Source organism: Panthera tigris, chromosome D1 (genome assembly GCF_018350195.1).
Source record: "Panthera tigris isolate Pti1 chromosome D1, P.tigris_Pti1_mat1.1, whole genome shotgun sequence".
NCBI lineage: Eukaryota > Metazoa > Chordata > Mammalia > Carnivora > Felidae > Panthera > Panthera tigris.
In genome coordinates, this window is record NC_056669.1 from 113,149,264 (window position 1) to 113,174,471 (window position 25,208).

Genomic DNA, 25,208 nt, shown 5'->3' on the forward strand with positions numbered 1-25,208 from the left:
GAGCGGTTTGGCTCCGGCTACCTTCAGGGGGGACCCTAGGGTGGCGGGGGAGAGCGGGGCCCCTCAGTCTGGTCCGGGCCCCGGTTTGCACGGGTCGGGTGGCGGGGCCCGAGGGACCTTGAACAGGTCCTGGGCACCCACACTGGTGCCAGCCCCACGGGCTTGGGCTCTGCCAGGCCCCAGATAGAAGCGGCTGACACAGCACTTCAGAGACGGTCCTGCCACAGCCCCGTGCGTCTGCGGCCCCACTAGCCTGGGTGCCTCTTTGCCGTGTGTAGGTCACTGGTCTGTTCCGCCTCCCGCACGCGGGGCTGGAGTTCTGCGCTGGGGTGGGGCTCTCGGGCAGGCGGGACCGATGGCAGGGGGGCAGTGCCTGGGTATCCCGGTCCAGGTACCCCTCGGGCAGGGGCCCTTCTGAACCTCTGGACCCTTCTGGCGCGCAGGCCCCGACCCGCAGGCTCTGAGAGGCAGGGTCTTACGTCACGGCAGAGGCGGGCTTGGAGATACTCAGAGGAGACAAGCCCTGGGTCCCCGTCCCCGAGGCTGGGCTGGGGTGCGAGGCTCCTGAGAGGGCCGGGGTGGGTCAGGGCAGCGTGGCCGTCTGGCTTCCTGGCACCGTCCACCCCCCCCCACCCCCCACCCGCCGCCTCTCATCCCGTGGCGTCCTCCGCTCTGATCCCGGCTCACTGTGCCGCCATGGGCTTTGTGGCCGTCTCTGCTGCTCCCCTAGGCTGATGTGCCTTCCCGCTGGGTGGGGAGGGAGAACGCGGCGTGCCCGCTGGGAGATGCGCCCCGGCTGGCAGAGGACGGCCCTGGATGCAGTCTCCAAGGTGGGCCGTGGTGAGAAAAGATGGCTGTGGCTTGGTGGAGCATTAATGCTCCTGACTGGTCCGTATTTACTCCATCCTCCAGGAGGCAGGCCGATTTTAATCACAGAGACTTCTGAAAATGGAGGTTCCCAGCAGAGCCGGACCTGGAACGCCAAAGGTCCAGTGGTCCTGCTCTTCAGTGGGTTCCCCCGACGACAAGGGCAGCAGAGCCCAATGTCAGATCTGGGTGCGGGCCCAGGGCTGGGGAGCACTCCCTCCGCCCTGTCTCCGCCTTCACACACTGGTCCGTTCACCCACCCACCTGCTTGTTCCCATCCGTTCTCACATTCACTACCTTCTTTCCTCCCTTCCACTGTCCATCCAACCATCATCCGTCTGCCCACCAACACACCCAGCCAGCCAGCCAGCCACCTACTACCCATGCAGCACACATTGATCTGACTGCCTCTCCATCGCTTCTTCCATCTACTGTCCATACAATGGTTTTTCTGTCCAACTACCTTCTGTACATACACCCATGTACCTGTCTATCTATTCTCTATCAATCCATCTATCCATTAGCCAAGATTCATCCACCCATCTTGCTATTTATACATCAGTCCACCCACCTATCCATCCCTCCACTCCTTCACCCATCATCCATCATCCATATCTGTCCACCCACTCTTCCACCTATCATCCCTCCACCGGCCCATTCGTCCATCTATCCATCCATCCATCCATCCATCCACCCATCTGTCCATCCATTCGTCCATCCATCCACTCATCCATCATCCCTCCACCCATCCATCCATCCATCCTTCCACCCATCCATTCGTCCATCCATCCACTCATCCATCCATCCATCCCTCCACCCACCCATTCGTCCATCCATCCATCCATCCATCCATCCATCCATCCACTCATCCATCCATCCATCCCTCCACCCACCCATTCGTCCATCCATCCATCCATCCCTCCACCCATCCATTCGTCCATCCATCCATCCATCCATCCATCTATCCATCCACTCATCCATCCATCCATCCCTCCACCCACCCATTCGTCCATCCATCCATCCATCCCTCCACCCATCCATTCGTCCATCCATCCATCCATCCATCCATCCATCCATCCATCTATCCATCCACTCATCCATCCATCCATTTGTCCATCCATCCACTCATCCATCCATCCATCCATCCGTCCGTCCGTCCGTCCACCATCCACATCTGTCCACCCACCAAATCCTCACTGAGCACCTCCCAGGTGCTGGAATGGGGGATGACCCCAAGGTGGGTCTTGTTTTCAGGGAGTTCACAGTCTAGGGGTACAGATCAGAAATGCACACTGTTTCGGGTGCAGTAAAATTTAATCTGGCCAGTCAAGGAGGGAAGCATCATAGATGTTCTGGAAGAGGAAGACTGAAACCCCCCATCATATGCGCCCCAACTTAAGCCACCACACACCTCAGATCTCAGAGTCTAATACTGCAGAAGACCATGAAACAGGACAGAGTGTCTGATTCTGGATCCTACCACTGTCCAGGGGCTGGGGAGGACTTCCCATCGGGCTGGCCCTCTTCTTTGTCGCTCCCCCCAGTTATGGACACAGAGCCAGCGCTTGGAACACACAAGGAGCTTTATTGCACACGGAGGACAAGGCTGCAAGCCGGGAGCAAGGGAGGGGGCAGGGCCTGAGAATGCGGTGCAGGCGCTGGTGTCTCTTGACCTGGAGGTCCCCCAGCACGTGTCCTCTCTCTGCCCAGGCTGGGCCTTCCTCGGGGACTCTTGGTCTCTGCGGGGGCGGCCCCTTTGGTCAATCACCAGTGAGAGTCCCTGTCCTGCCCCTGCTGTGCGAGGTAGAGTGGGGGTCAGAGAGCGGGAGGGGAGAGCGGTCGGGGGGTCGAGGAGTGGAGAGACGGCGACGGTGGTGGGTGTTGGCCGGGCGCGGGCAGGCCAGGCAGGCAACGGCAGCGGCTCCCGTGGCAGGGCCGGGGTGGGCGTCTGGCTGGACTCGCCCCTGCGAGGGCGGAGGGTGCTGCCCGAGCTGTCTGCGGTCTCAGGAAAGCTGAAACACCGGCATGGGTGGGGGTGTCAGGCTCCGGTCCGGGGAGGGGGCTACCCCCTGCCCTCCGCGTCTCCAGCCCGTCTCTGGTGGCCACGCTGGCCCTGCCTACGGCACCCCCTCCCCCGGGAGCAGCCGCCCTGCTCCAGCCACCGGAACCCCACGTCCGCTTCCACCTTGGAAGCTTGCTTCCTGACACCGGGGGCCCCCCCGGGGCCGCGGGCCTACTTGGGATTCAAGGTGAAGGGAGCTGTGCCCGTCGCCTGCTCTCCCGCTAGCCTGGCTGCCCCAGAGCTCCCGCGGTCCCTGGGGTCCTGGGCCCCCCTGAAGCAGGCACAGCCGAGCGGGAACCCCGGGCAGACCCCTGAGGCCCCTCCCCAGGCAGACCCGCTCCCGCCTGACAGAGCCGGCCCCCACAGGCCGGCAGCTCCGGGCCTCCTTCCTCCCACAAACCGGCCGGCCTCCGGCTTGGCCCAGACGCCATTTGTCAACGTCCTTGCGAGCACGTGGCGCCCAGAAACCAGGGCGGGCGGCTTGGCCAGGACCACCCCAGCCAGGATGTCTGCGGGAATATCCCATTTAGCGTAGCTCAGCGAAAATTGCTCCCACCTCCCGGCCAATCGACCTCTGATGATGCAGCCTCAGCTTTCCTGAGCCTCTGGCCGCCACCCTCACCGCTGGCTCACAGTGGACGAGCCTGTGGTCAGACTGGCGACGGTGTGGCGCCCCTCACGCGTCTGCGGGCGGGCGCTCTTCCTGCCCCGGCGGGCGGCCGGCCCAGCACGTGCCTCCCCCTTGGAGCCCGTCCACGGGTCTCACGGTCTAGGCTGTGCCCCCGGGCGGCGCCCTCGGCCGTCACCCACCGAGTCACTCGGGCCTCCGTGGGCTCCTCTCTGAAGCGGCTGGAGGCAGAGCCGCCCCGCAGAGCTGCGGACGCGGACAGACTTGCTAGGGACACACCCGGCAGGTGCCGGGCGCTCGGGAAGCAGAGATTCTGATGGTCAGGGTCGGGCCGTGACCCCTCTGGGCCTCAGGAGCTCCTACCTCACCACGGGGTGGGGGGGGGGGGGCGGGGCACCGGCAGAGAGGACGGCCGGCCTGTGACGGCTGTCCCTCTCCACCCCAGGGTGCGACGATGCTCATCGTGGCCGGCCTGTGCCCCCCGGGGCCCTCGGGACCCCCGCCACCCCTGCTGCCCAAGCCAGGCAAGGACAACCTTCGTCTGCAGAAACTTCTGAGGAAGGCTGCCCGGAAGAAGATGACCGGGGGCGGGGCCCCCGTGCCACTGGGGGCTTTCCGCACTTCCCTGTCCCCCGTGAGTGAGGCCAGCCACGACCAGGAGCCAACGGCCCCGCGCCCCGCGGAGGGCCCGCGCTCCGTGCCCGCCCTGCCCCGCTCCCCCCCACCCCTCCGTCATCCAGCACGTGGCATCGCCTCTGCAGACGTCCACAGCCCCCTTCAGCTTCACTCAGCACAGGAGCCTGGCTGCCCACTTCAAGGCCACGGGGCTCCGGCTCACGACGCCGGCCCTGCACCCCACCCGGTCCCCCAGCGGCTTCACGCAGGTCTCGGCCCCCACAGCAGGGGCCACCCACGTCAGCCAGGTACACATCCGGCTCGTGCCGTCCCCACGGGCCAGGACCCCGGAGCCCTGCCAGACGGCCCCAGATGGGGGGTCTGGTGGGCAGGACCGGGACACGGTCCCGTACCCTCCTGGGGCCCAGCCCCCGGCCCCCGCGGCCCACATCCGCCCTCTGCCCACAGAGGCCCAGACTGCCGGTCCTTGCCCTGAGGCTCCCCCTCCTCAGTGCCCTGGCCCTGAGGCCTTGGTGCCCAGAGAGGGCGGCACTCGGCTTGTGGTGCCCATAGTCCCCACCTACCGCTCACCGGGACCCTCGCCTCACAGGCCGGCCTCAGCTGAGCCCGTGGAGAAGCCCCCTGTGGCTGGCCCTGCCGCTGAGGCCGAGCAGGTCTCCAGTCCCCGGGCGGCCTCGTCCCCGTCCCCGCCCTCAGGCCCGCACCCATACCCTGTCCCCAAAGTTGCACCGAGGCCCCGGCTCAGCGGCTGGACGCGCCTGAAGAAGCAGCTGATGGAGGAGGCGGAAACATCCCCATGCCCGGGGCCAGAGCAGAGCCCAGAGCGCGGGGGGCAAGAGGTGACAGCCCCCGCCCTCCCAGCGTCCCGGCCCCCAGCCTCCCGGGCCTCCAGGATGTGGGACGCGGTGCTGTATCGCATGTCCGTGGCCAAGTCCCAAGGCAGCCCGGCTGGGCCCAGGGATGGGGCTTGTACCCTGGCCGGCCTGGGCCGCCTGCCCTTCCTGTGCAGGCCGCGATTCAACGCCCGGAAGCTGCAGGAGGCAGCCGCCCGGCCGCCCCCTATAGTCCACTCCGTCGTGGACCTAAACCCCAAGCCCAAGAACTTCAACCGGACGGCAGCTGGCTGGAAGCTCCAGTGACCGGTCAGGGCGGCACCGGGGCCTAGGACCGTGGTGTGGACAGAAGAGGGACAGGGGGTCCAGCTGGGGAGCCACGGCCACTGCAGAGGGCGCCAGGGCCGGACGGACACCGGGCAGCCGGGAGGTGCGGGACGGACAGGCTGCAGCAGGAAGGACTGTGGCGGGGTGCGGCAGGGGCAGGTGGGGTCGGGGAGGAGGCCGGTCTCCATGGCATGGACTGGGGCAGAGAAGGGGTCTGCACTGGGTTAGAATATATATGGGGCTAACGGGGTAAAACCACGCACAAGAAGGAAGGAACACGGCTCAGTGATGAGGCAGCGGGTAGATGAGTCGGCCCCGCACAGCAGGGCCCATGGCTCGGGACTCGGGGCAAGGAGGTGCAGGGGGGTGCCTGGGCTCCTGAGGGGCTGCGGGCCGGCAGGGCAGGGAGGATGCTGGGGCTGGGTTCTGTGGTCCCCCCGCCCCTCCGGGAAAGATGGGGGACAGATTTATGTTTGCTGTGCAGAGCAGGGCTGGCTGGCCAGGGCGACTCAGTTGTGCGTGGCACCAGTGGCTGCATCAGCGGTTTGACTGTCATTCCTGACACATGTGGGGGGTGGGGGGAGGCCAGACCCCAGGCTCAGCTCCTTTTGTTGCCCGCCTCTGATCCCCCCGCCTGGGGGGCAAGGTGTGAGGGGGGCTCGCTGGCGGGAGATGGGGGCGGGGCCCAGCTTCGATGGCTGGGTAAGGACGGGTGTCCTTGGTCCCGGGGCAGGGGAGGCAGCAGAGGGGACCCCAGGCCTCATGCGGCTTTGGGGCCCCCGCGTCTGCAGTCCCCGCTGACTCGAGACAGGGGCCAGGGCTCTGATGGGGTCAGCAGTGATGGCAGAGGGACACGGAGGTGCCTGGGTGCAGGACTCAGGAGGGGAAGAGGCAGCCAGCAGGCGGCCAGCTGCATCACGCAGGGCATAACGGGTGCTGTAAATGGATCCTGGGACCCAGGCCACTAATAAAGTGTGTCTAACCACGGCAGTGGACCATGTTTTTTCACCAGGTGATGGGCGGGGTGGTGGACCCTGGAGGGGCCCCCAGCTGGTATAGGAGAGCGAGCCAAGTGTGGGTTCCGACCAGCTCCAAGGCCGGGCATTCAGTCCCCACAGGCCGCCCTTGCAGCTGTAACAAAGCGGGCCTTGTCCATGGCTCCACATTCCCAGAAGGACCCGTTCCACACACACGACACCTCACGCTCGGGCTGCTGCCCTGGACTCACCAAGAAGGGCAGCCTAGGGCACCGAGCCCTCGTCCACAAGCACCTTCTCATACTTCCCATGTCCGGTGGCCACAAACTTGTACCTCTTTCCAGACGGAGTGCTCTGCTGGAGAGGTGACCAAGAGCAAAGCTGAGAGCGGCAGAACGGAGATGGTGCTGCCTCTGGGAAGCCCTCCCGGATACACTGAGGATAGCCCCTCTTTGCTTTCGACTGCTAGACCTGCCCTCCCTACATCAGCCACATTTAGACCCTACCTTAATTGTCGATGACGTCTTGGAGCCTCCTTTTTGCTCCCAGAGGCTTTTCTTGCTCATGTCTCCAGCTACGATATCCTATGTTCAGAGGAAGGACATGTCACAGGTGCAGACCCTCGACCAGGGAACTCAAAGCCGTGGTCCTTTCTCTCCTGTCCAGCCTTGCCCGGCTGGGTCCCAGGCCTGCCCACCCACTTCCTTGTACGAGAGCCCAGGGGAGGAAGTAAGAAAGGGAAAGCGGCACCACCTACATGCACTGGGCCACCAGTTCCCCCACATGGCCTTCCACTCTGGGGGCCAGCCTGGTGAGCACCCCCCAAACATCCCAGTGCTCTGTCTACCCACACTGCAGCCTAGACAGCCTCATACTTGCCTCACCAAGGGGACCCCACCTCACCCTGGGATGGGTGTTACCTTGCAAGAGGGGGTCTTGGCAGTGGACTGAGCCTGCACTTCTCCTGTCTCCCACCGGCTCTTGGTGCTCGCCACAGCCATGCTGGGCAGCTCAATGGAGGGCTGGCGGGTCAGCTTGGGGGTCCGGCCAGCAGTCTGCAGAGGAGGAAAAACCCAGGACCACTTTAGTGGACAGCCACATGGGACATGTCAGAGAAGCCAGGGTGAGGGTCTCCAATACATGACTTCTTCTACATCTTTGTATTTCCAGAGGAGTGCTTTACCAGTAAGGGGCTAGGGCAGGGCACTCTGAAAAAAAAAATGCATGTGCCTCCATTTGGTGTACTTGTGAAACACCTTCTTGATCTGAGGAGCACAGGTGATATGGTGGGGTAAGAGACAGATGTGGTGCTATCATGCTGCTCAGAACATAGGGCTGGAGGAGCACGGATTGAATGGGGGGGTTGTTGGAGAGAGGGGCGTTGGTAGGACAGAGAGGTGTAGGTCTGAATGAGCGGTGGTTGGATGGAGGGGTGTTCGCTGAATGGAGGAGTGTTGTTTGTATGGAAAGACATTGGTTGGATGAAGGAGCATCGGTTGGATAGGAAGGTATTGGTTGGATGGAGGGGAGTTGGTTTGATGGAGTGGTCTTTGTTGCATGGAGAGATATTGTTTGGATGGAGTGGTCTTGGTTGGATGGAGGGGTCTTGGTTGGATGGAAGGGTATTGGTTGGATGGAGTGGTCTTGGTTGGATGGAGGGGTCTTGGTTGGATGGAAGGGTATTGGTTGGATGGAGTGGTCTTGGTTGGATGGAGGGGTCTTGGTTGGATGGAGGGGTATTGGTTGCATACAAGGGTATTGGTTGGATGGAGGGGTGTGGTTGGGATGAGACAATGGGTATGTGAATGGAGGAGGGACCCAGCAGAAGAAGGGAGGCCTGAGCATACCTCAATGGCCTGTGTGTACTGCTCCAGTCGCTCATCAATCTTGGAGATGGGCAAGGCCGGTTGGGACTTCTTCACGCTGTTACTGGAGGGTAGGAGAAGGGTCACGCCCCATGCTCCCTCACTGGGCTTCCACACCCACCCTGGCCCCTACCAGAGCTCCCTCGGGGCTCTGCGTCTCTAGCCCCCAGGCCCCTCTCTTCGACACCGTCTTGGGGAACCCCAAGTCCTAGTCTGGAAAGCAGCAGGTTCACCTCTTCCTGATGGAGCGGTTCAGGGACTCGGTTCTGTCGATGAGCTGCGGAAGGCAAGCAGAGATGTGAGTCTCCAACCAGAGCCCCCCACCCCCCCATTGCCCCAGTGACTCCCATCCACCAATCGAGCCATCCGCTGATTCATTTCTCAGGGATGTGCTGAGTGCCAGGCTGGGGGGATGGCAGAGAAAGAGCAGGGTGTACTCGTGTTCCTGGCACTGCCGTGTGGCTTCCTCTCTGGGGCTGTCGTGGGGTTGGTGCTGTGATTCTGGAAAGAGGAAAAGGCAGCAGGCTCTGGGGCTCGACCTACTTTGGTGCTGGGGCTCAGGGGAGGTGAGCCCTGTTCGGTAGCACCCTCCAAGACCAGGGGGCTGGGCGTCCTGGGCTGCTGGCGTTTCTGGTGCTAGGAATAGAACATCAGAGTTTATATGATGAGCACCCCTTGCACCCCTCCTGCCCCATTCGGGACTTGTTGGAGCAAACATCTTCCCCTCCCTGGCCTCAGGCCCTTTCCAGCCCTGACATGCTCTGTTTCTCGAATTCTCTGCAGTGGGGACTGGTGAGTCCAGAGGAAAGTCGCTTGATCCCAGGGTCACAAAGACCCTCCTCCTTCTGGGAATGCGGGTGCCACAGAGCCTGGGGTGGGGGGGGGCGTCTCCCTCTAGGGCAGCCTGCTGAGCAGACGGTCAGCAGACACAGACCCAGCCCGAGGGGCGGGGTGCACCCGGACCCCAAAGGGAGCCACCATCACCTGCTCGTCTGCCTCTTCGGCTTCTGCCGGCCCCAGGCTGCCTTGGACGGTCCCCTCTGGGTCCTTGGGCTCTGTCTCCTCTGTTCCCGGCCCGTCCTGGAGCTCTGAGCTGGGGCTCAGATGCAACTCCTCCAGGCTGACTCTGGCTGGACTCTGCTCATCACCACCCTGGCTCCCGCAGGCATGCTGATGGGGCCTGGGGGGCAGGGGAGGGATGCAATCCCGGTGAAGGTCGTTCAGTTGCTGGGTTTGAGTCCCTCTGGGTTTCCAAACCTCAGCTTCTCCGTCCGGAAGGTGGGGCGGTCTGACCAGTTGAGTGCCAAGGAATCCTGAGACCCCAGCCTCATCGGGGGAAGTGGGCCCAAGGACCTCGGAGGCAGCCCTCCAGCCCTGGGGCGCCTTTGTAGACAGGGCCCGCTGCCTCAGCCCCCTCTCGCCTCACACTCGGAGGCCGGACCCGGTCTCCAGAGTCTCTGGATGGGCCCCAGCCCCCGGCCCATGCTTGTCTGTGTCCACCCTGCTGGCCTAGGCCCTCCCCCCCTCCGCCTGCTTCTGCCCTGCTCCATGAGGGAGGCAGGTGGGCCTGAGGAAGAAGGGTTTCGCATAGGAGCAGGGCAGGATCTGTGGGTGGTTTGCGGGACGATCAGCTAAGGGACAAGGCAAGGGCCGAGGTCACAGCTAGGACGGCACCCTTGAGAAGAGGGGCTGCCTGCACTGGCTATGCCCGCCGGCAGCCAGCAGGGCTCTGCATTTGAGCAGGACTGAACCAGCAAGAAATTCTCGCATTTTCCATGATTTCACGCCCCTTGGTGTTGGTGCCAGCCCAGACCCAGACCCACCGCCCAAGGTGGGTCAGTGCGAGCCGGCCGGGCACACAGAGGGCCCATTCAGCTCCAGCGGGTCCCGGGGCCAGGCAGGTGTGGGGCGGGGAGGAGGCTTGCTTGTGAGCAGAGCAGGAGGGTTCAACAGAAGAGCCAAAGTGCCCCCTGCTGTTGGGAACAGCTGTGGCCTGAGGCCGGAGGGAAAGAGGAGGCAGCCGGCAGGGCTGCGGCCACCCGACACCAGGGGACAGGCCATCCTTGCAGACCCCAGACCCACCTCAGAAGGGTAGGGTGTGCACTGAGCCTCAAAGGCAGATGGGGGAAAATGAGGCCTGCAGGGGCACCGGTGACCAGGGGTGGCCAGGACCAGGGCCCCAGCCAGGCAGCTGGCTCCTGGGGTGCAGGAGCCTGCTGGTAGGGTGGTTGGAAGACTGGAGATGGGGACGGTCCTAGCTAGAGATGGAGACTAGAGGGGCCTTAAAGGGCCGGGAGGTGGTGTCCCCCAAGCTTGAAGCTCCTGGGTAGAGCTTGGACCCTGCCCACGGTGGGGGGCCCTTGAGCACGCCTGCAGGGTGCCTCAGACCCCAGAACTGGGGTGGGGGTAAAGCTCCCGGAGCAGCCCCCCATCCCTGGGCCCCCACCCCCTCCTGCCCTGTTCAGCCCAGCAAACACGTCTGCACATCTGGAAAGCTTGTCCCCCCAGGCCAACTCACAGGCCCACACATCTGGAAATACCTGCTCCCCTCCGTGGGAATGGAGATCAGCCAGCCCCGAGGGAGGAAGGGGCGGGCGGGCGGCAGGGGCGCAGAGCCTCCATTACGTAAGTGGGCTGCAGATGTGTGCTGATGTGGCAACACCCTGGCCGGGCCGCAGCTGGTCTGGATGGGGCCCAGGGGCCCTGGGGAGCCCAGGAATGAGATTTCCTCCCCACCCCTCCCCGCAGCCCCTCGGCCCGCCGCCCCGCCGCCGTCTAGCTCTCTTCCTCCCTTCCCCCTGCTCCCAGCCCGGGGGCATTTTGCGGGGCCGGTGGCCTTTGCTCAGGCACAGGCTGGGGGCTTGGAGAGCGCCCCTGCCTGGTAACCCTGCCTCCGGCCTCTGACCCCCACTTGCCTGTTCTCCTCCTGCTGCCCCTCCGGACTCTCGCTCCGAGGGGCTCCCCGCTGTTGGAGGCCCCCCCGGCCTCCCAGGGCTGCCGCTGTGGCTCTGGCTTCTGGGACCAGTCACTGAAACCCTCGTCCTCATCCAGTTCAGGGGCCTCCGAGGGCTTCAGGCTGAGGCTAAAAGAGAAGCACCGGGTGCTCAGAGCCGGACGGGGCCATGAGGGGCAGGGGGCACGCTATACACACTGGCCACCTCTCCTTCCTTCCTCAGACCCTGGGCTCCAGGGGTGGGAGACCCTGTCTGCCAGGGGCAGCACGCATGGCTGGGCTGAGCCTCCCCGCTGTTAGAGAATCCCTGAGGGCAGGACTGTGTCTCCTCCATAGTCTGGAGCTGCCTGAGGCCGAGGTTGTGTCTGACCCTATTAAGCTAGGGCTCCCCAAGAACAGGGCTATGTCTCCCTCATGAGACTAAGGTTCCCACAGAGCTAGGCTGTGCTTCCTCCATCAGTGGAGGGCCTGCTAAGACCTGGGCTGTGCCTCTGCCATCAGTCTAGGTCCCCTGAGAACTGGGCTGTGCCTCTCTCACTAGTCTAGGGCCTCCTGAGAGCCGAGCTATGCTTCCTCCATCAGTCTAGCCTCCCCTGAAAGCAGGGCGATGCCTTCCCCATCAGTCTAGGGTCCCTTGAGAGCTGGGTTGTGCCTCCCCCTTCAGTCTAGGGTTCCCCAGGAGCTGGGCTATGCCTCCTTCATCAGTCTAGGGTCCCTTGAGAGCTGAGCTATGCTTCTTCCATCAGTCTAGGCTCCCCTGAAAGCAGGGCTATGCCTCCCCCATCAGTCTATCCCTTGAGAGCTGGGTTATGCCTCCCCCATCAGTCTAGGGTTCCCCAGGAGCTGGGCTGTGCCTTTTCCATCAGTCTTGGTACCCTGAGAGCTGGGCTATGCCTCCTTCATCAGTCTAGGGCTCTCTAAGAGCTGGGATGTGCCTCCCCCATCACTCTAGGACCTCTTGAGATCTGGGCTATGCCTCCCTCATCAGTCTAGAGCCTCCTGAGAATTAAGCTCTGCCCCTCCCATTAGTCTAGAGTCCCCTGAGAGCTGGGCTATGCCTCCTTCATCAGTCTAGAGTCCCATGAGAGCTGGGCTGTGACTCCCCCATCAGTCTAGGACCTCTTGAGACCTGGGCTATGCCTCCTTCATCAGTCTAGGGCTCTCTAAGAGCTGGGCTGTGCCTCCATCACTCTAGGACCTCTTGAGATCTGGGCTACGCCTCTCCCATCAGTCTAGGGCCTCCTGAGAGCTGGGCTATGTCCCCCCATCAATCTAGAGCCTCCTGAGAATTAAGCTCTGTCCCTCCCATTAGTCTAGAGTCCCCTGAGAGCTGGGCTATGCCTCCCCCATAAGTTCAGAGCTCCCTAAGAGCTGGGTTGTGCTTCCCCATCAGTCTAGGATATCTTGAGAGCTAGGTTAGGCCTCCCGTTATCAGTCTAGGGCCCCCTGAGAATTGGGCTATGCCTCCCCTATCAGTCTAGGGCCTCCTGAGAGCTGGGATGTGCTCCCCCATCAGTCTAGGGCCTCCTGAGAATTGGACTGTGCTTCCTCCCTTGGTCTCGAGTCCCCTGAGAGTTGGGCTATGCCTCCCCCATCAGTTCAGTGCTCCCAAAGAGTTGGGCTGTGCCCCCCCATCAGTCTAGGGCCTCTGAGAGCTGAACTATGCCTCCCTCATCAGTCCAAGGCTCCCCAAGAGCTGGGCTGTGCCTCCTCCACTCGTCTAGGGCCCCCTGACTGCTGGGCTGTGCCTCCCCTGTCACCCTGGGGTCCCCGTGTGTGGGTGACATGTCTCCCTCCAGGGCTCTGGTGACTGCTCCCTCCGCGGGCAGCAGGGTGAGACCCTGTCCCCCGCCCCCCCCCCCCCCCGTCAGGGCAGGACTGGGATCTGGTGCTGGTGGGCTCCCCATGTGCCCCCAGCCCCTGCTATCTAAACTGAGGACCTGGCCTGAGGGGCCGTGACCGCTGCAGCACCCCACCCCCGCCCAGAGCTGCTGACTCGGAGAAAATGGAACAAAACAGGGGCGGGAGGAAGGGGGGCATTATTGTAAAAACAGCCCAGCCCGGCCGCGGAGGCCTCCTGGGCCCAGGGAGGAAACGAGCCGGCCTGCGGCCCGCCAAGTTGGACGTGGCCTCCATGAGTCACCGGCAGCAGGGAGCTTGGGCGGGGGGCTCCGGGGCCAGGGCCACGCAGCTGGGGTCAGTGTCGGTCCAAGCAGGGGCCAGGGCCGCGCAGGGCGGCCAGAGCCTGAGTCAGCGCTCTGGGAGGCTGGCTGGGAGGGGTGGCCGCACGTGAGTCCCTCCGGCCGGCCGGCCGCCTCCACTGACGCCTCGGGCTTCAGGGACCCTCACCCTAAGCTGTCTCCGCACCCGCGCTGAGCCCCTCCTCACTCTCCTCCTCCGGGAGCCCCAGCCCAGGGCCCCACCACCAGCCTCCCCTCTGCCCGGGGGAGCGGGGCCAGGCGGACTGCTGGGGGGCGGCTTACAGGCTCTCCCGCTCCGGCGGCTCGGGGGACTGGCCGCCGTCCTCGTCCCGGGCCCGAAGCTCCCTGTCCCTCGCCCGGCGGCGACGCTCGCGGGCGGCCTCCTCCTCATCTTCCGCGCTCCGCTGAGTCGTGAGCCTGGGGGACACGGAGCGTCAGTCGGGCCTCAGCCTGCGCCCCGCTGCTCCTGTCCTCCCGGTGGTGGAGGGGGCTCCGGTGTCCAGGCAGGACTGAGACCCTCTGTCCTCCCCCCCCCACCCCCAGCCCAGCAGCCAGGCCTCCTGGACCTAATCAGAGCCGGGACACGGGCGGGCCTGGCTCTGTGGCCCCCGAGGCCCTGGGAAGCGGCTGCTGCAGGTACCAGACAGGTGCCACGTGTCCCCACTGGAATCCGGTGGCAGCAGCCTCGCTGATCAGGCACTGTCAGGCCAGGGGCAGACCCAGCCGGGCAGCCACCTCCCTGCCCGGGTACCCCGGCTGGGGCCCTCCCTCCTGCCCCCCCAAGGGCCCCAAGAAGAGGCTGCCTGCACCCTGAACCTGACCTCTCTGGGCCCGTTCACAGAGGACGGACCCGAGGCCACCGCAGAGCCAGAGAGCTTGTTCCCTCGGTGCACGCTGACCCCGTGGCTTCTCGGGGTCCCTCACTAAGGGCGACACAAGGTCAGCCTGGGACGAGGGGTTCACAGCCTGGTCCCCCTGGCCCTGGCCTAGCAGATCTCACACTGTCGGCATCCGGGGGGCACCCCGGGCCTGGGTCGCCGACACGGCCCTGCCTCCCCCACCACCCAGGCTCCACTGGACCCAGAGAGGGGAGTCCTGGTCTCTGCCTCTGCAGGGCTCACTGCCCTAGCCTGGGGTCTCGGTCCCTTCCCGCTGCTGCCCGCCGCCTGACCCCGCGGCCCGCTCCTTCTGGGACTCCGTCCCTTGGCCGGGACGGCCGGCTCCATGGTCTCAGCAGCCCTGCCAGCCATGATCTAATCTGTCCCAGGTCTTCCCAGAGCCTCCCAGACAAAAGCCAGGCCCTCCTCAGCCCCGGGCTCCAGGCCCGCTCCCCCCCACCGCCCCCCGCCGTGGCCACCTGGGACTACAGACCTGCTCAGCCCGCAGCACCCCTGGTCTCCCACCCTCGATGCTCAGAAGTGCCTTCGGCTCCCACCCCCGGGGGCCTAGGGAGCCCTTCCTTCCCCACGCCTGCTCCCATCCTGCCCTGGGCCTTCGGCTCGGAGGCTGCAGGGCCACGTTATCTGGGGAAGTGTTGCCCTGGGGCCCAGGGTCGTGGTTCCCGCTCCCCAGACCCTTGCCCCGAGATCTGAGTGCAGAGCCCGCAAGTTGCCTGTCACCCCACACACAGACATGAGCAGATCCTCTGGGGTCCACCTGTCGGGCGGTACGTCCAGGCCACAAGAGCCCCACGCGGGCCCGGCCCCCCTTGCACGCCCAGGTGCACACGAGGCAATAATGCGCGTGCACACACACACACACACACACACACGTCCTCCGTGAGCTCGACACCCAGGCCCGCGTGGCACGCTCACCCACCCTCCACCCACGGTTCCAAACACCCCACAGCACGCACACGGATTCACGAGCGGGAACAAGGCGGGGGCCAAAATGGCAGGTCCGGGGTCCCCGCTCCAGACCCCGTTTTCTGCTGTCCTTGCCATCGCCCCGACAAGCGGCCCTGTGAGCCGGCCCCTCTGAGGGCCACGCTCTGCGACCCGCCATTTGCACGTGGCCCCGGGAGCCCTGACAGGCAGGGGCCGGGGGGCGGGGTGGGGGGGGGCAGGCAGACAAGGGATACGGGGTAGGGGTCTCCTGGCGTCTCCCCAAAGCCCTGGGCCGGGAGCCCCAGCGGCCCAAGGACAAGGGGCCCTCCCCCTCGCCTCCCCCCTCCCACCAGCCCCAGGATGTGAGTAATGCGGCCCCTCTGGCCCCTCCCGTGACCTCACCCCTCACTGTTCCACAGCTGGGCTCCGTTCTGGGAACTGAGAGGGGGCGGCTCTCCTGGGGTGGGGTGGGGGCCTCTGGCCTGGGAAAGGCGCCCCCCTTCCCCGGCCAGCAGCCCAGACCCCTTGGCAGGCTCCACGGAGCTGTCAGGACACCGGCGATGGCCGCCCCACCCGTGGCCCCTGGCTCAGCCCGCGTGCAGCTGTAAGGGATTTGGTGTTCCTTAGCGAACGCAATTAGGCTATTTCCTGTGTCTGCTCTGGCTCTTTGCAGCCCGGGCTCAGCCCCGGGGGCTGCCGAGTGGGGCTCTGCTCCCCCAGCATCGGGCTCCGCCGCGGGGCCTCGCCCCCACCCAGGTGCACGGGGCGCGCGCACCCCAGCGGGCCCCGGGCCGCCTCCCAGCTCCCCGTTCTGAGTGGGGGTCCCCGCGTTCGGGGCTGCCCCGTTGGCCACGTCCACCGCCTACCGGCCCCGACTCGGGGCGCCGGCCCCCCACTCCTCCCTCTGCGGCCCCCCGGTCCCCCCACCAGGGTCCCGTGATAGGCTCCTGAGCCGGCCCGGCCCTCGCAGCTGCCCCCACCTCCTTCCTCCCCTGTCTGCCTGCGTGGTTTTGGTCCCGGCTTGACTCTGCCCCCTGCAGGCCGCTTGTCCGGCGCCTAAAGGCCTAAAGGCCACCCGTCTCTGGTGCCTAAAGGTCGAGGGGAGAGCTCGGGCGCCGGGCTCGGGGCAGGGGCCCAAAGGGAGGACAGCCAGGCAGGGCCAGGCCTGTCGTCGGAGAACCCTTTCTTCAGGTCTGCGGGGCACCCTCTGGGCCACAGGTGTCCCCGACACGGCCAGAGGAAGCTGCCAGAGAGGCCGGGGGAGCAGCCCTGGTCAGCCCCACCGCGGACCGACCACCCCCGGGGTCTCTGGTCCCCTCCGCGCCCCGCCTCGCCAGGGGGTTCTACGCTGTCGACCGGGGTGGACACTTGCAGAGCCACTGGTCCCTCCGGCGGCCGTAGAGCCCGTGAGTGAAGTGGGAGCCAGCCCGGAGAGAGGCCTCCTCCTCCTCCTCCTTGGCTTCCGGGGACAGCAGGATGGCAAGCGTCCCCGACTCCCAGAGAGCGAGCCCCCAAGGGCAGAGGTCGGGGGCCCCGTCAGGGAGCTCAGGGAGGGCAGCCCCACGCCCCACAACTCCGAGGGTGCCCCTCACTGGTTATGCGAGGCGGGCGGGGGGCTGCCCCAGGCAGCAGGGGGAGGGGTCTGTGGGCACCGCCAGGGCCCCGGAGGTCACTCGTCCCTGCAGAGAGGCGGCAGCGGGGTGAGCGGGGAGCTCGAAGGCGGCCCCAAATGAGCAGGTGGGTGGGGGGTGGGGCGGCGGGAGGGGCACGCTGCTGCCCGGGGCCAGGGGTGGGCACACGGAGATGCAGCTGGGGGGACCCGGCTCCCCCCACACCCCACCCGAGGGCCCTGGCGCGGGTCCAGACCGCCCTCCCAGCCGTGCCCCCTCCGGCAGCAGGTCTCCGGGCGCATCTCCGGGCTTCCTCAAAGTCACTGCCCCAGGTGGACAACCCCCACCCCCACCCCCCCGCAACGAGCCCAGTCCCGCTGCCCAGGGGAGCCCAGGAGACGACCTTGAACTTGGGTCGGAAAGATGAACCGGAGTGTGTGGGCCAGGGAGAGGGTACAAGAGCCAAGCCAAGGCCAGCGGCCAGAGCGCTCAGGTGGCCCCGGAGGGGCGGCTGCGGGAGGCGGACGGGAGAGTCTCTGAGCCCCCCGTGAGGCGGCCCCGGGAAGCCCTGTGCCAGCCTTCAGGTCCTTTCTGGAAGGAGGCCCAGTGGGCGTGGAGGAGGGGAGATGCAGTTAGACTGGCAGGGAGGGCTCCGGGCCGGGAGGGCACAGGAGCCTCCAGATCTCCAGAGTCCCTGGGGAGACAGAGGGACTACGGGTGAGGCGAGACCCCGCTGACCCAGGGAGAGTAACCAGGCTAACTGGGGACGCGGTGGCTCAGGGAGCCCGGGACAGCAGTGGGGTAGCAGGGTCTCACATGACCAGGGAGCAGAGGCCTGGGGCACAGGGAGAGGCCTGGAGCACCGAGGCCTTAGGCCTCCTTCCTGCCGGCCTCCCTTCTCCTCCTCCTCTTCCTCCCTACCTCCCCTCCTCCTCCTCCCCTCCTCCCTCCTCCTCCTCCTCTTCTCTCCTCTTCTCCTCCTCCCCTCCTCCCTACTTCTCCTCCTCCCCTTCTCCTCTCCTCCCCCCTCCTCCTCTTCCCCCTCCCTCCCCCTCCTCCCCCCTCCCCTCCTCCTTTCCTCCTCCTCTTCCTCCCTACCTCCCCTCCTCCTCTCCCCTCTTCCCCTCCCCTCCTCCTCCTCCCCCTCCCTCCCGCCTCCTCCTGTCCTCCCCTCTTCTGCTCCTCTTCTCTCCTCCTCCTCTCCTCCTCCCCTCCTCCCTACTTCTCCTCTTCTCCTCCTCCTCTCCTCCCCTCCTCATCCTCCCCCTCCCTCACTCCTCCTCCCCCCTCCCCTCTTCCTCCTCTTCTCTCCTCTTCCTCTCCTCCTCCCCTCCTCCCTACTTCTCCTCCTCCCCTCCTCCTCCTCCCCCTTCCTCCCCCTTCCCCCTCCTCCTCCTCTTCTCTCCTCCTCCTCTCCTCCTCCCCTCCTCCCCTCCTCCCTACTTCTCCTCCTCCCATCCTCCTCCTCTCCTCTTCTCTCCTCCTCCTCTCCTCCTCCTCCTCTTCCCCCCTCCCCTCCTTATCCTCTCCTCCCCTCCCCTCTTCCTCCTCCCCCTCCCTCTCTCCTTCTCCTCTCCTCCTCTCCCCTCCCCTCCTCCTTCTCCCTCTCCCTTCCTCCCCCTCCTCCCCCCTCCCCTCCTCCTTTCCTCCTCCTCTTCCTCCCTACCTCCCCTCCTCCCCCTCCCCTCCTCCTCCTCCCCTCCCTCCCTACTCCTCCCCTCCTCCCCTCCTCCTCCTCCTCTTCTCTCCTCCTCCTCTCCTCCTCCTCTTCCTCCCTACCTCCCCTCCTCCCCCTCCCCTCCTCCTCCTCCCCCTCCCTCCCTCCTTCTCCTCTCCTCCTCTCCCCTCCCCTCCTCCTCCTCCTCCTCCCTCCCTCCTCCTCCCTCCCTCCTTCTCCTCTCCTCCTCTCCCCCTCCACTCCTCCTCCTCACCTCCCCTCCTCCTCTTTCCCCCTTCTCCTCCCCTCCTCTTCCCCTTCCTCCCCCCTCCTCCTTTTCCTCCCTACCTCCCCACCTCCTCCTCCCCTCCTCCCCTCCTCCCCTCCTCCTCTTCCTCTCCTCCTCCTCCCCCGTTTTTCCCCCTCACAGGCTGGCACCTCACGCAGCTCCGCCCAGCTGTGCAGGAGTTCAATCCTTCTTGCCCCTCCCCTTTGTGGTTGCTCCCAGAGGGGGCAGCATTAACAAGGCAGGGCCCAGGGGCCTGAGGGTCCTGTTAGGTCTCGGAAGACCCAAGGCAGAGCAGCTAGGGACTCTGGGGGTCCCAGGAGGTTCTGAGCAGGGAGGAGCTCCGTGGAAGGCAGCTGCAGGGGACACAGGTCGGGGGGGAGGCTGTTGACCTCGCTGGGGTGATGGGGTGAAGGCTGAAGGGGTGAGGGGGGGATGGGGTGAAGGCCAAAGGGAGGCAACCACACAGCCCGCCAGCCCAGGTGGAGGGGCTGGGACCAGGGCAGGGCTGTGGCTTTGGTCTCTCTGACCCCCTGCCCAGGATGAGACCCCAGGCCCAGCCTCAGCTCTCCAGCTGTAAAAAGGGTGCACACCGTGTGAACCAAGACCCCTCCCCAGGCCACCCCAGCTCCCGCTTCCCCTTGGATGGCACCGTCGGCCGACCTGGCCTGCCCCACACCACCTCCCTCTTGGGCCTGGTGGGCAGGCCCCATCTAAGAAGTCTCCCCAGAGGAGGGGACACGGACCTGCTCACAGAGAGAAAGGCACAGGCTGGGGGCACAAGCTACCCTGGCAAGTGGGGAGGGACAGAGGCCCCCGGGCTGGGGCCTCCTCCAGGACACCGGCCTAGTGCTGGGGGATGTGGGGCACAGCCGCGGCCTCTGGGGGCCCTGCTCCACCTGCCCCGGGGCCTAGGCCAGGGCTGAGAGGAGGGACCTTCGCTCCTTCCCAGCCACCGGCCGGCCCGGCTGGGGGGCTCTGGGCCTTCGGAGCCCTGCCTGGGGCGGGCGGGGAGGGGAGGGAGTCCAGAGCGGCTTCTCCACCGGGATCCTTTACACCCTCATCAGCCCCGAGCCCCCAGCCGGGCCCACCTTCTGCCTGGGCATCCCCTTCTCGCCATCGAGGCCAGCACCCCCTTAACCACCATGTCACCTCCGTAGGGCCCTCGCTGGGCCTCCTTGCCCTCATCTTCCCCCAGTGGGGTGGCACTTGGGGGGGCTCTTGTTTGGGGAAACCCCCTAGCTGCCCCACAGAGCCCCCAAAGCCAAGGAATCCCCTTTCTGCCCATCTTTCTTTGCCAGCCCCGGGGGCAGATCAGGGAGGGTCGTCTCTGCCCTGGCCCTCAGGTCACCGGGGTCCCCTGAGGAGCACCAGCTCCAGACCCTGCCTGGCCCGGGATGCCCCCCACCTCAGGCCTCAAGATGCCACCCGGTTCTCACCCCACTTAGGGGGCACGGCCACCCCAGTTCACAGCTGAAGGGGGGGCTGAGAGGTCTCCTCCTGGGAAAAGGAGACAAGAGACCGCAGCCACTGCCACCGCTGTCCCCATCCCCCTCCCCTGCTCGTGGGTCTGGAGTGGCCTGTCCCCTGTTCGTCCCCACCCCCCTCTTCAACCAGCTCTCTATCCCGTCAGGTGACAGGGCCCACAGTGAGGTCCCTGCACCCGTGGACCTTAGAGCTTCCAAGAAAGCCAACGCTGCGCCCAAGTTGTGGCTCAGGCACCACAGGCGAGGGCCCCTATTCCAAGCCATCGGGGACTGGCCGGCAGGAAGTCCTCTCGGGACAGGGTCCCTGGTGCCCACGCCCGGTGATGGTTGACATGGTGAGCAGAGGCCCGTCGGAGAGGAAGGGGCAGCAAAGCAGTGTGCAGGCCGCCATCCTTTCTGCTCCCATCCCCCCAGTCCAGACATAGAGCCACGCCCCTCCTGGGTGACCCCCCCCAGTCCCAGCACATCCCGCTCGGGCGCCCCTCCGGGAGAAAGTGGTGTGGGGAGAGCACCCGTTCCTTGGGGTTCCCTTCCTCCCTCCCTGCTCACACGCCCCCCCACTAAGCTGCTCTCCTGGTCCCTGCCTTGCCCACTGCCGCCCTCCAGCACGTGGGCCGCCCAGGCTCCCTGGGGCCGGCGGGCCTCTCCCCCGACAGCCCCGTGCAGGGCCCGGCTTCGCCCCAGACCCCCAATGCCAGTCCGGGCGACCCAGCCCAGGGCAGCCCATCCCACCAGCGGTCCCCAGGGCATCCGGGCCAGCTGGGTGGACCCTCATCATGTGCCCAAACGGCCTGACCGGAAGGCGGCTGTGCCGGGGAGTCTCTGTCGCCTAGGCGCCTGCTCGCTGGCAGAGGGTTCCGGCTCGAGGGAGACAGAGTCTGTGTCCCGGAAACCTTCCTCGTGGGGGCTTTGCCTCCAAGTCCTTCTCTCCCAGGTTTCCCTCGGTTCCCAGAGTCTGGATCGGGGACTGTCCCCTTCTGCCCACAATAAGGTCCAGAACCAAGCTTGATGTCCCTCTGGCTGGCCGTCACCTCCCTCTTGCTGGGTACCCTACCTCCTGTGATGTGCTCCACCGTCAGCCTCCTTGCCCCGGCACCGCGGCTCTTCCGCATCTCTGCCCCCGTCTGCTCTGGCTGGCCTGCCCCTCCGGGCCTGGGGTCAGAGAGCGAGGCCTCCCCCTCCCCCCGGCTCGCCCTGCCTGTGGGATGCTGGCGTGGCAGAGACGGGCACTGGCCCCGGGCTCACCGTCCCTCCCTCTGCCCAGCACGCTGCACGTGCTGTGACTCTTCTCCGAGTCACTGACCACAGTGCTGCTGGGTCCGGGCCAAGTGTCCCGGAGACACCCAGGCACCCCCCCCCCCTCCCCGCCCCTCCGCATCCTTTGCGTCAGCGAGTTGCCCCTGCCCACGCCTCCGGGCCGTGTGTGGGACTGACCCCACGGTCCCCACACACCCCCCCCCCCGGCTGCCTGGTGGCCCCGGCCTCACCTCCAGTCCCGGCCCCGGCTCCTCCTGGCGCTGGACGGCCCTCCAGGGAAGCCAGGCGCTCCCGAGCCGGGCTGGGACCGCCTGGCACAGGGCTCAGAGCGCTCACGAGGCTGGGCTTTGGCACGTTCCATGACACGCGACTGGTGGCTGGCACCGGCTGGGGCCTCTGCCGCCCTGTCCCCATCCCCCTGCCGGGTCGTACCCCGGTCTTCCGCACACCCCGAGGGCCCCGCGCCCGGCTCTGCCCAGTCAGTGCCCAAATGGCTGTCATCCCGGGGTCTCAAAGCCCGGCTGCCCACCCCCGTCCCCGGACGCAGCCTGGCTCAGCCGCCTGCCATCGGCTCCCGGCCCTGCCTCCCCGAAGAGCCCCCAAGTGCACGGAGCGGCCTGACCCTGTGCTGGACACTGCCAGGGCCATTTCTGCCACCTGCCCCCGCCCCCAGCCCCTCCTCTGAGGTGCTCCAGCCCCTGGGACTGAGTATCCTGGGGCCCAGGGGGGCATGGCAGAACAGGAGCCGGGGCTGTACCCCTGGACTGGCCCCCATTCAGTCTTGCCGTGACAGCTCCTGGCCGTGTGCCCCTTAATCCTGCAGACCCTCGCTGCCTGCCCACCGGGCCTCGAACCCTCCCCGAGCCTCAGCTTCCTTATCCACACGGAGGGGCACGCGGGGCCGGGCTTGGGGTGGCCCGCTGGCTGAGTCGGGCGAGACCTGTCCTGGTGTCTGTCCCTGAGGACACGGGCGGGATCTGGGGGCTGTTGCAGGAGGGGAAACTGAGGCTGATCAGTGTGGCGTCTGACTTGGGGCTCCAAGCGCACAGGTGCTGCCGGCTGGTGCAGGGCACCCGGAGGGTCGAGAGGGAGTCTGCCCCGCTCAGAGGAGACGCGGCCCCACCCGCAGCCCCTCTCCTCTCCTGTCCCCCTCTCTTGGCCTCACTGGCCTTCCCTCCTTCCTTCTTGCCCGTTCCGGCCCCTCCCATCTCCCCGGTGAACAGCCGCAGGCGCTACACTGGCCGCCCCAGACCTCCTCCCAGACCTTCTGGCCCTTGGGGCCTCCTGCCCTCTGCCGCTTCATGAGGACGGCATGGGAGGGGATGGCATGAGAGGGGACGGCATGGGAGGGGACGGCGTGGGGCAGACAGTGTGGGGTGGACAGTGTGGAGCGGACAGCGTGGGAGGGGACAGCAGGTGGGGGACAGCCTGGTAAGGGATAGCATGAGGTGGACAGTATGGGAGGGGACATATGGGAGGGAACAGCATGGGGCAGACAGCATGGGAGGAGATAGCATGGGAGAGACAATGTGAGAGGGGACAGTGTGGGAGGGGACAGCGTGGGAGGGGACAGCGTGGGGAGAGCAGTGTGGGGCAGACAGTGGGGGTGGACAGCATGGGACAGACAGCATGGGAGGGGACGGTATGAGAGAGACAATGTGAGAGAGGACAGTGTGGAGGGGACAGCATGGGGCAGACAGCATGGAAAGGGACAATAGAGGAGAGACAGTGTGGGAGGAGACAGGGTGGGACAGTGTGGGTGGATAGTGTTGGAGGGGACAGTGTGGAGAGCGTAGAACAGACAGCATGGGACAATGTGGGGCAGATAGCGGGGGTGCACAGCATGGGAGGGGACACATGGGAGGGGCAGCGCAGGAGGGGACACGTGGGAAGGGACACGTAGGAGAGACAATGTGGGAGGAGACACATAGGAGGAGACACTTGGGAGGGGACACATGGGAGGGGCTGATGAGCCTCCACGACGCCTTCACCCCGTCCCCTGCCTCGTTCATCCTTTCCCTCTTTTTTGCTTTCATTCGACCTCACCCTCCTCTTGCCCACCATCCTGTCCCCATCCCGTCCCCTGTCCCATCCTGTCCTGTCCTTACTCTGTCCTGTCTCTGTCCTCTCTTGTCCTGTCCCCCTCTATCCCTCTCCTATGCCTGTCCTGTCCCATCCTGTCCTCTTTGCTTCCCTATCCTGTCCCTTCCTGTCCCCATCCTGTCCCCGTCCCCATCACGTCTCCATCCCTGCACGCCCTCTTTATGCCTTCGTGGAGACCTCCTGCCCCTCGCCCCCTCCTCCTTATCCCCTTCCCTGTCTCTCACCTCCTTTCTCTTTCCATGGCCTTGTCCCCACGCCTGCAGGGACACTCTCTAGAAGAGCCTCACAGCCCACGGGCACACGACGCCCCAGCCCCAGCCTCGTGTCAAACCCGCGTCCGGACCTCTCCTTTCCTGGGTGGGCAATGCCCCTCACAGCCACGCTCTCACCTTCCAGGGTGGGCCACCGCCAGATCCCACATTCTCCCTGCCCCCAGGGGCCCCCCAGGGCTACCCCCCCACCAGCTCCCACTTGCCCCTGGACACCTGTGTGCGTCGGCCCCCGGCCACCAACCTGTGCGGAGCCAGTCCAAGCTAGACGAGGCGCTCCTGGGAGCCGTGGCCTCTCCAGCCACCCCTCGGGGCCCATGAGCCACGGGGTGCCCTCTCGATGCTGCAGCAGGGGCGCGGGGGGGTGGCGAGCCCACAGGTGCCCGAGGCACCCAGGCTGCTGCTTGCTCGCCGCCCTGTCCCGCTCTGGTTCGAGGGACGGGACTGGAGCCTGGCCCGAACCTCAGTGCTCTGGGTTCTGGCCCTGACGTCCTGCCCAGGGGGCTGGGCCGCTCAGTCCCCACACCCCCGCGATGCCAGCTCGCTGGGGTTCCTGGGGCGGCTCTGGCCGACAGACCGCTTGGTCCCAGGGCAGCACCACCCACCAGACACCGGGGCTCTGCCAGGGCAAGGGCAGCCCCCTCCCATCTGGGGCCCTGGGTGGGCCTGAGGCAGCCACGCCTCTTTGGAACCTGGTTTGGAGGCCTGGCCTCCCCCCACCCATCGCCTCCTTGGGCCAGCCCCATCCCTTGCCCTGCTGGCCACACAGGGGTCCCCAGAGGCCTCCCGGGCCTGGCGTCCCCGGGGCGGGGGCCAGGCCTGAAGGCTGTCAGGGGTGGGGGGGGAGGCGTGGGCACAGGGACTTGTGCCAGGCTCCTCCAGCCCGGAGAGCCTCCCCTGGGAGACTGGGAGCCCAAACGCCGATAAGGACGCCAGCAGGGTGACCCAGCCAGCCCCGTTGGGCTGTGCCAGCCAGGCCGCTGCCTCAGAAAGCCAGGCTCCCAAAGACTGTTAACCCGGGAAGGCAGCCCAGAATTCAGGAGGCCTGTGGAAGTGAGGGCGCCCAGGGTCCCCTTGCTGCCCCCCGGTCATCGCTAATGCGGGCCTGGCCCAAGGTGGGCCCGGGCAGAGCTTTGGATCCCCCGTCACCCCGGGGGCAACAGGAGGGAGCCACCTGCAAGGGGGATAGAGCTGGGCTGGGGGCTGCAGGAGGAGGGAGTGGTCCCCGGCTGGCCCTGCCCCCCTGAAGCTTTGACAGCTGAGGAGGGCCCCCAGGGCCGCAAGGACTGTGCCAAGCCGTGCCAAGGGTACGGGAGGGGCACGGGGACGAGTCCCCCTCCCCGGGCCCATTTTTAGCCTGCTTA

At 66.2% G+C, this 25,208-nt stretch overlaps 2 protein-coding genes across 2 annotated transcripts in view; one reads left to right on the top strand and one right to left on the bottom strand.

Moving 5' to 3' along the window:
• Window positions 1–2,432: 2,432 nt before the first annotated feature.
• Window positions 2,433–25,208, bottom strand: part of LSP1 (lymphocyte specific protein 1) — a 41,072-nt gene continuing 18,296 nt past the window's right edge. Inside the window, 11 exon segments of the mRNA XM_042957548.1 lie at window positions 2,433–2,879; window positions 6,582–6,687; window positions 6,837–6,914; window positions 7,251–7,385; window positions 8,178–8,259; window positions 8,429–8,472; window positions 8,739–8,831; window positions 9,180–9,375; window positions 11,111–11,153; window positions 11,156–11,277; window positions 13,632–13,766. Coding sequence (XP_042813482.1) covers window positions 6,595–6,687; window positions 6,837–6,914; window positions 7,251–7,385; window positions 8,178–8,259; window positions 8,429–8,472; window positions 8,739–8,831; window positions 9,180–9,375; window positions 11,111–11,153; window positions 11,156–11,277; window positions 13,632–13,766 — 1,021 coding nt within the window. The 3' untranslated portion in view covers window positions 2,433–2,879; window positions 6,582–6,594.
• On the top strand, window positions 3,490–5,332 carry LOC122230978 (proline-rich protein 33-like). The gene is given in 2 exon segments (XM_042957547.1): window positions 3,490–4,275; window positions 4,277–5,332. Coding segments are annotated over 2 exon segments (1,320 nt in total). The 5' UTR covers window positions 3,490–4,011.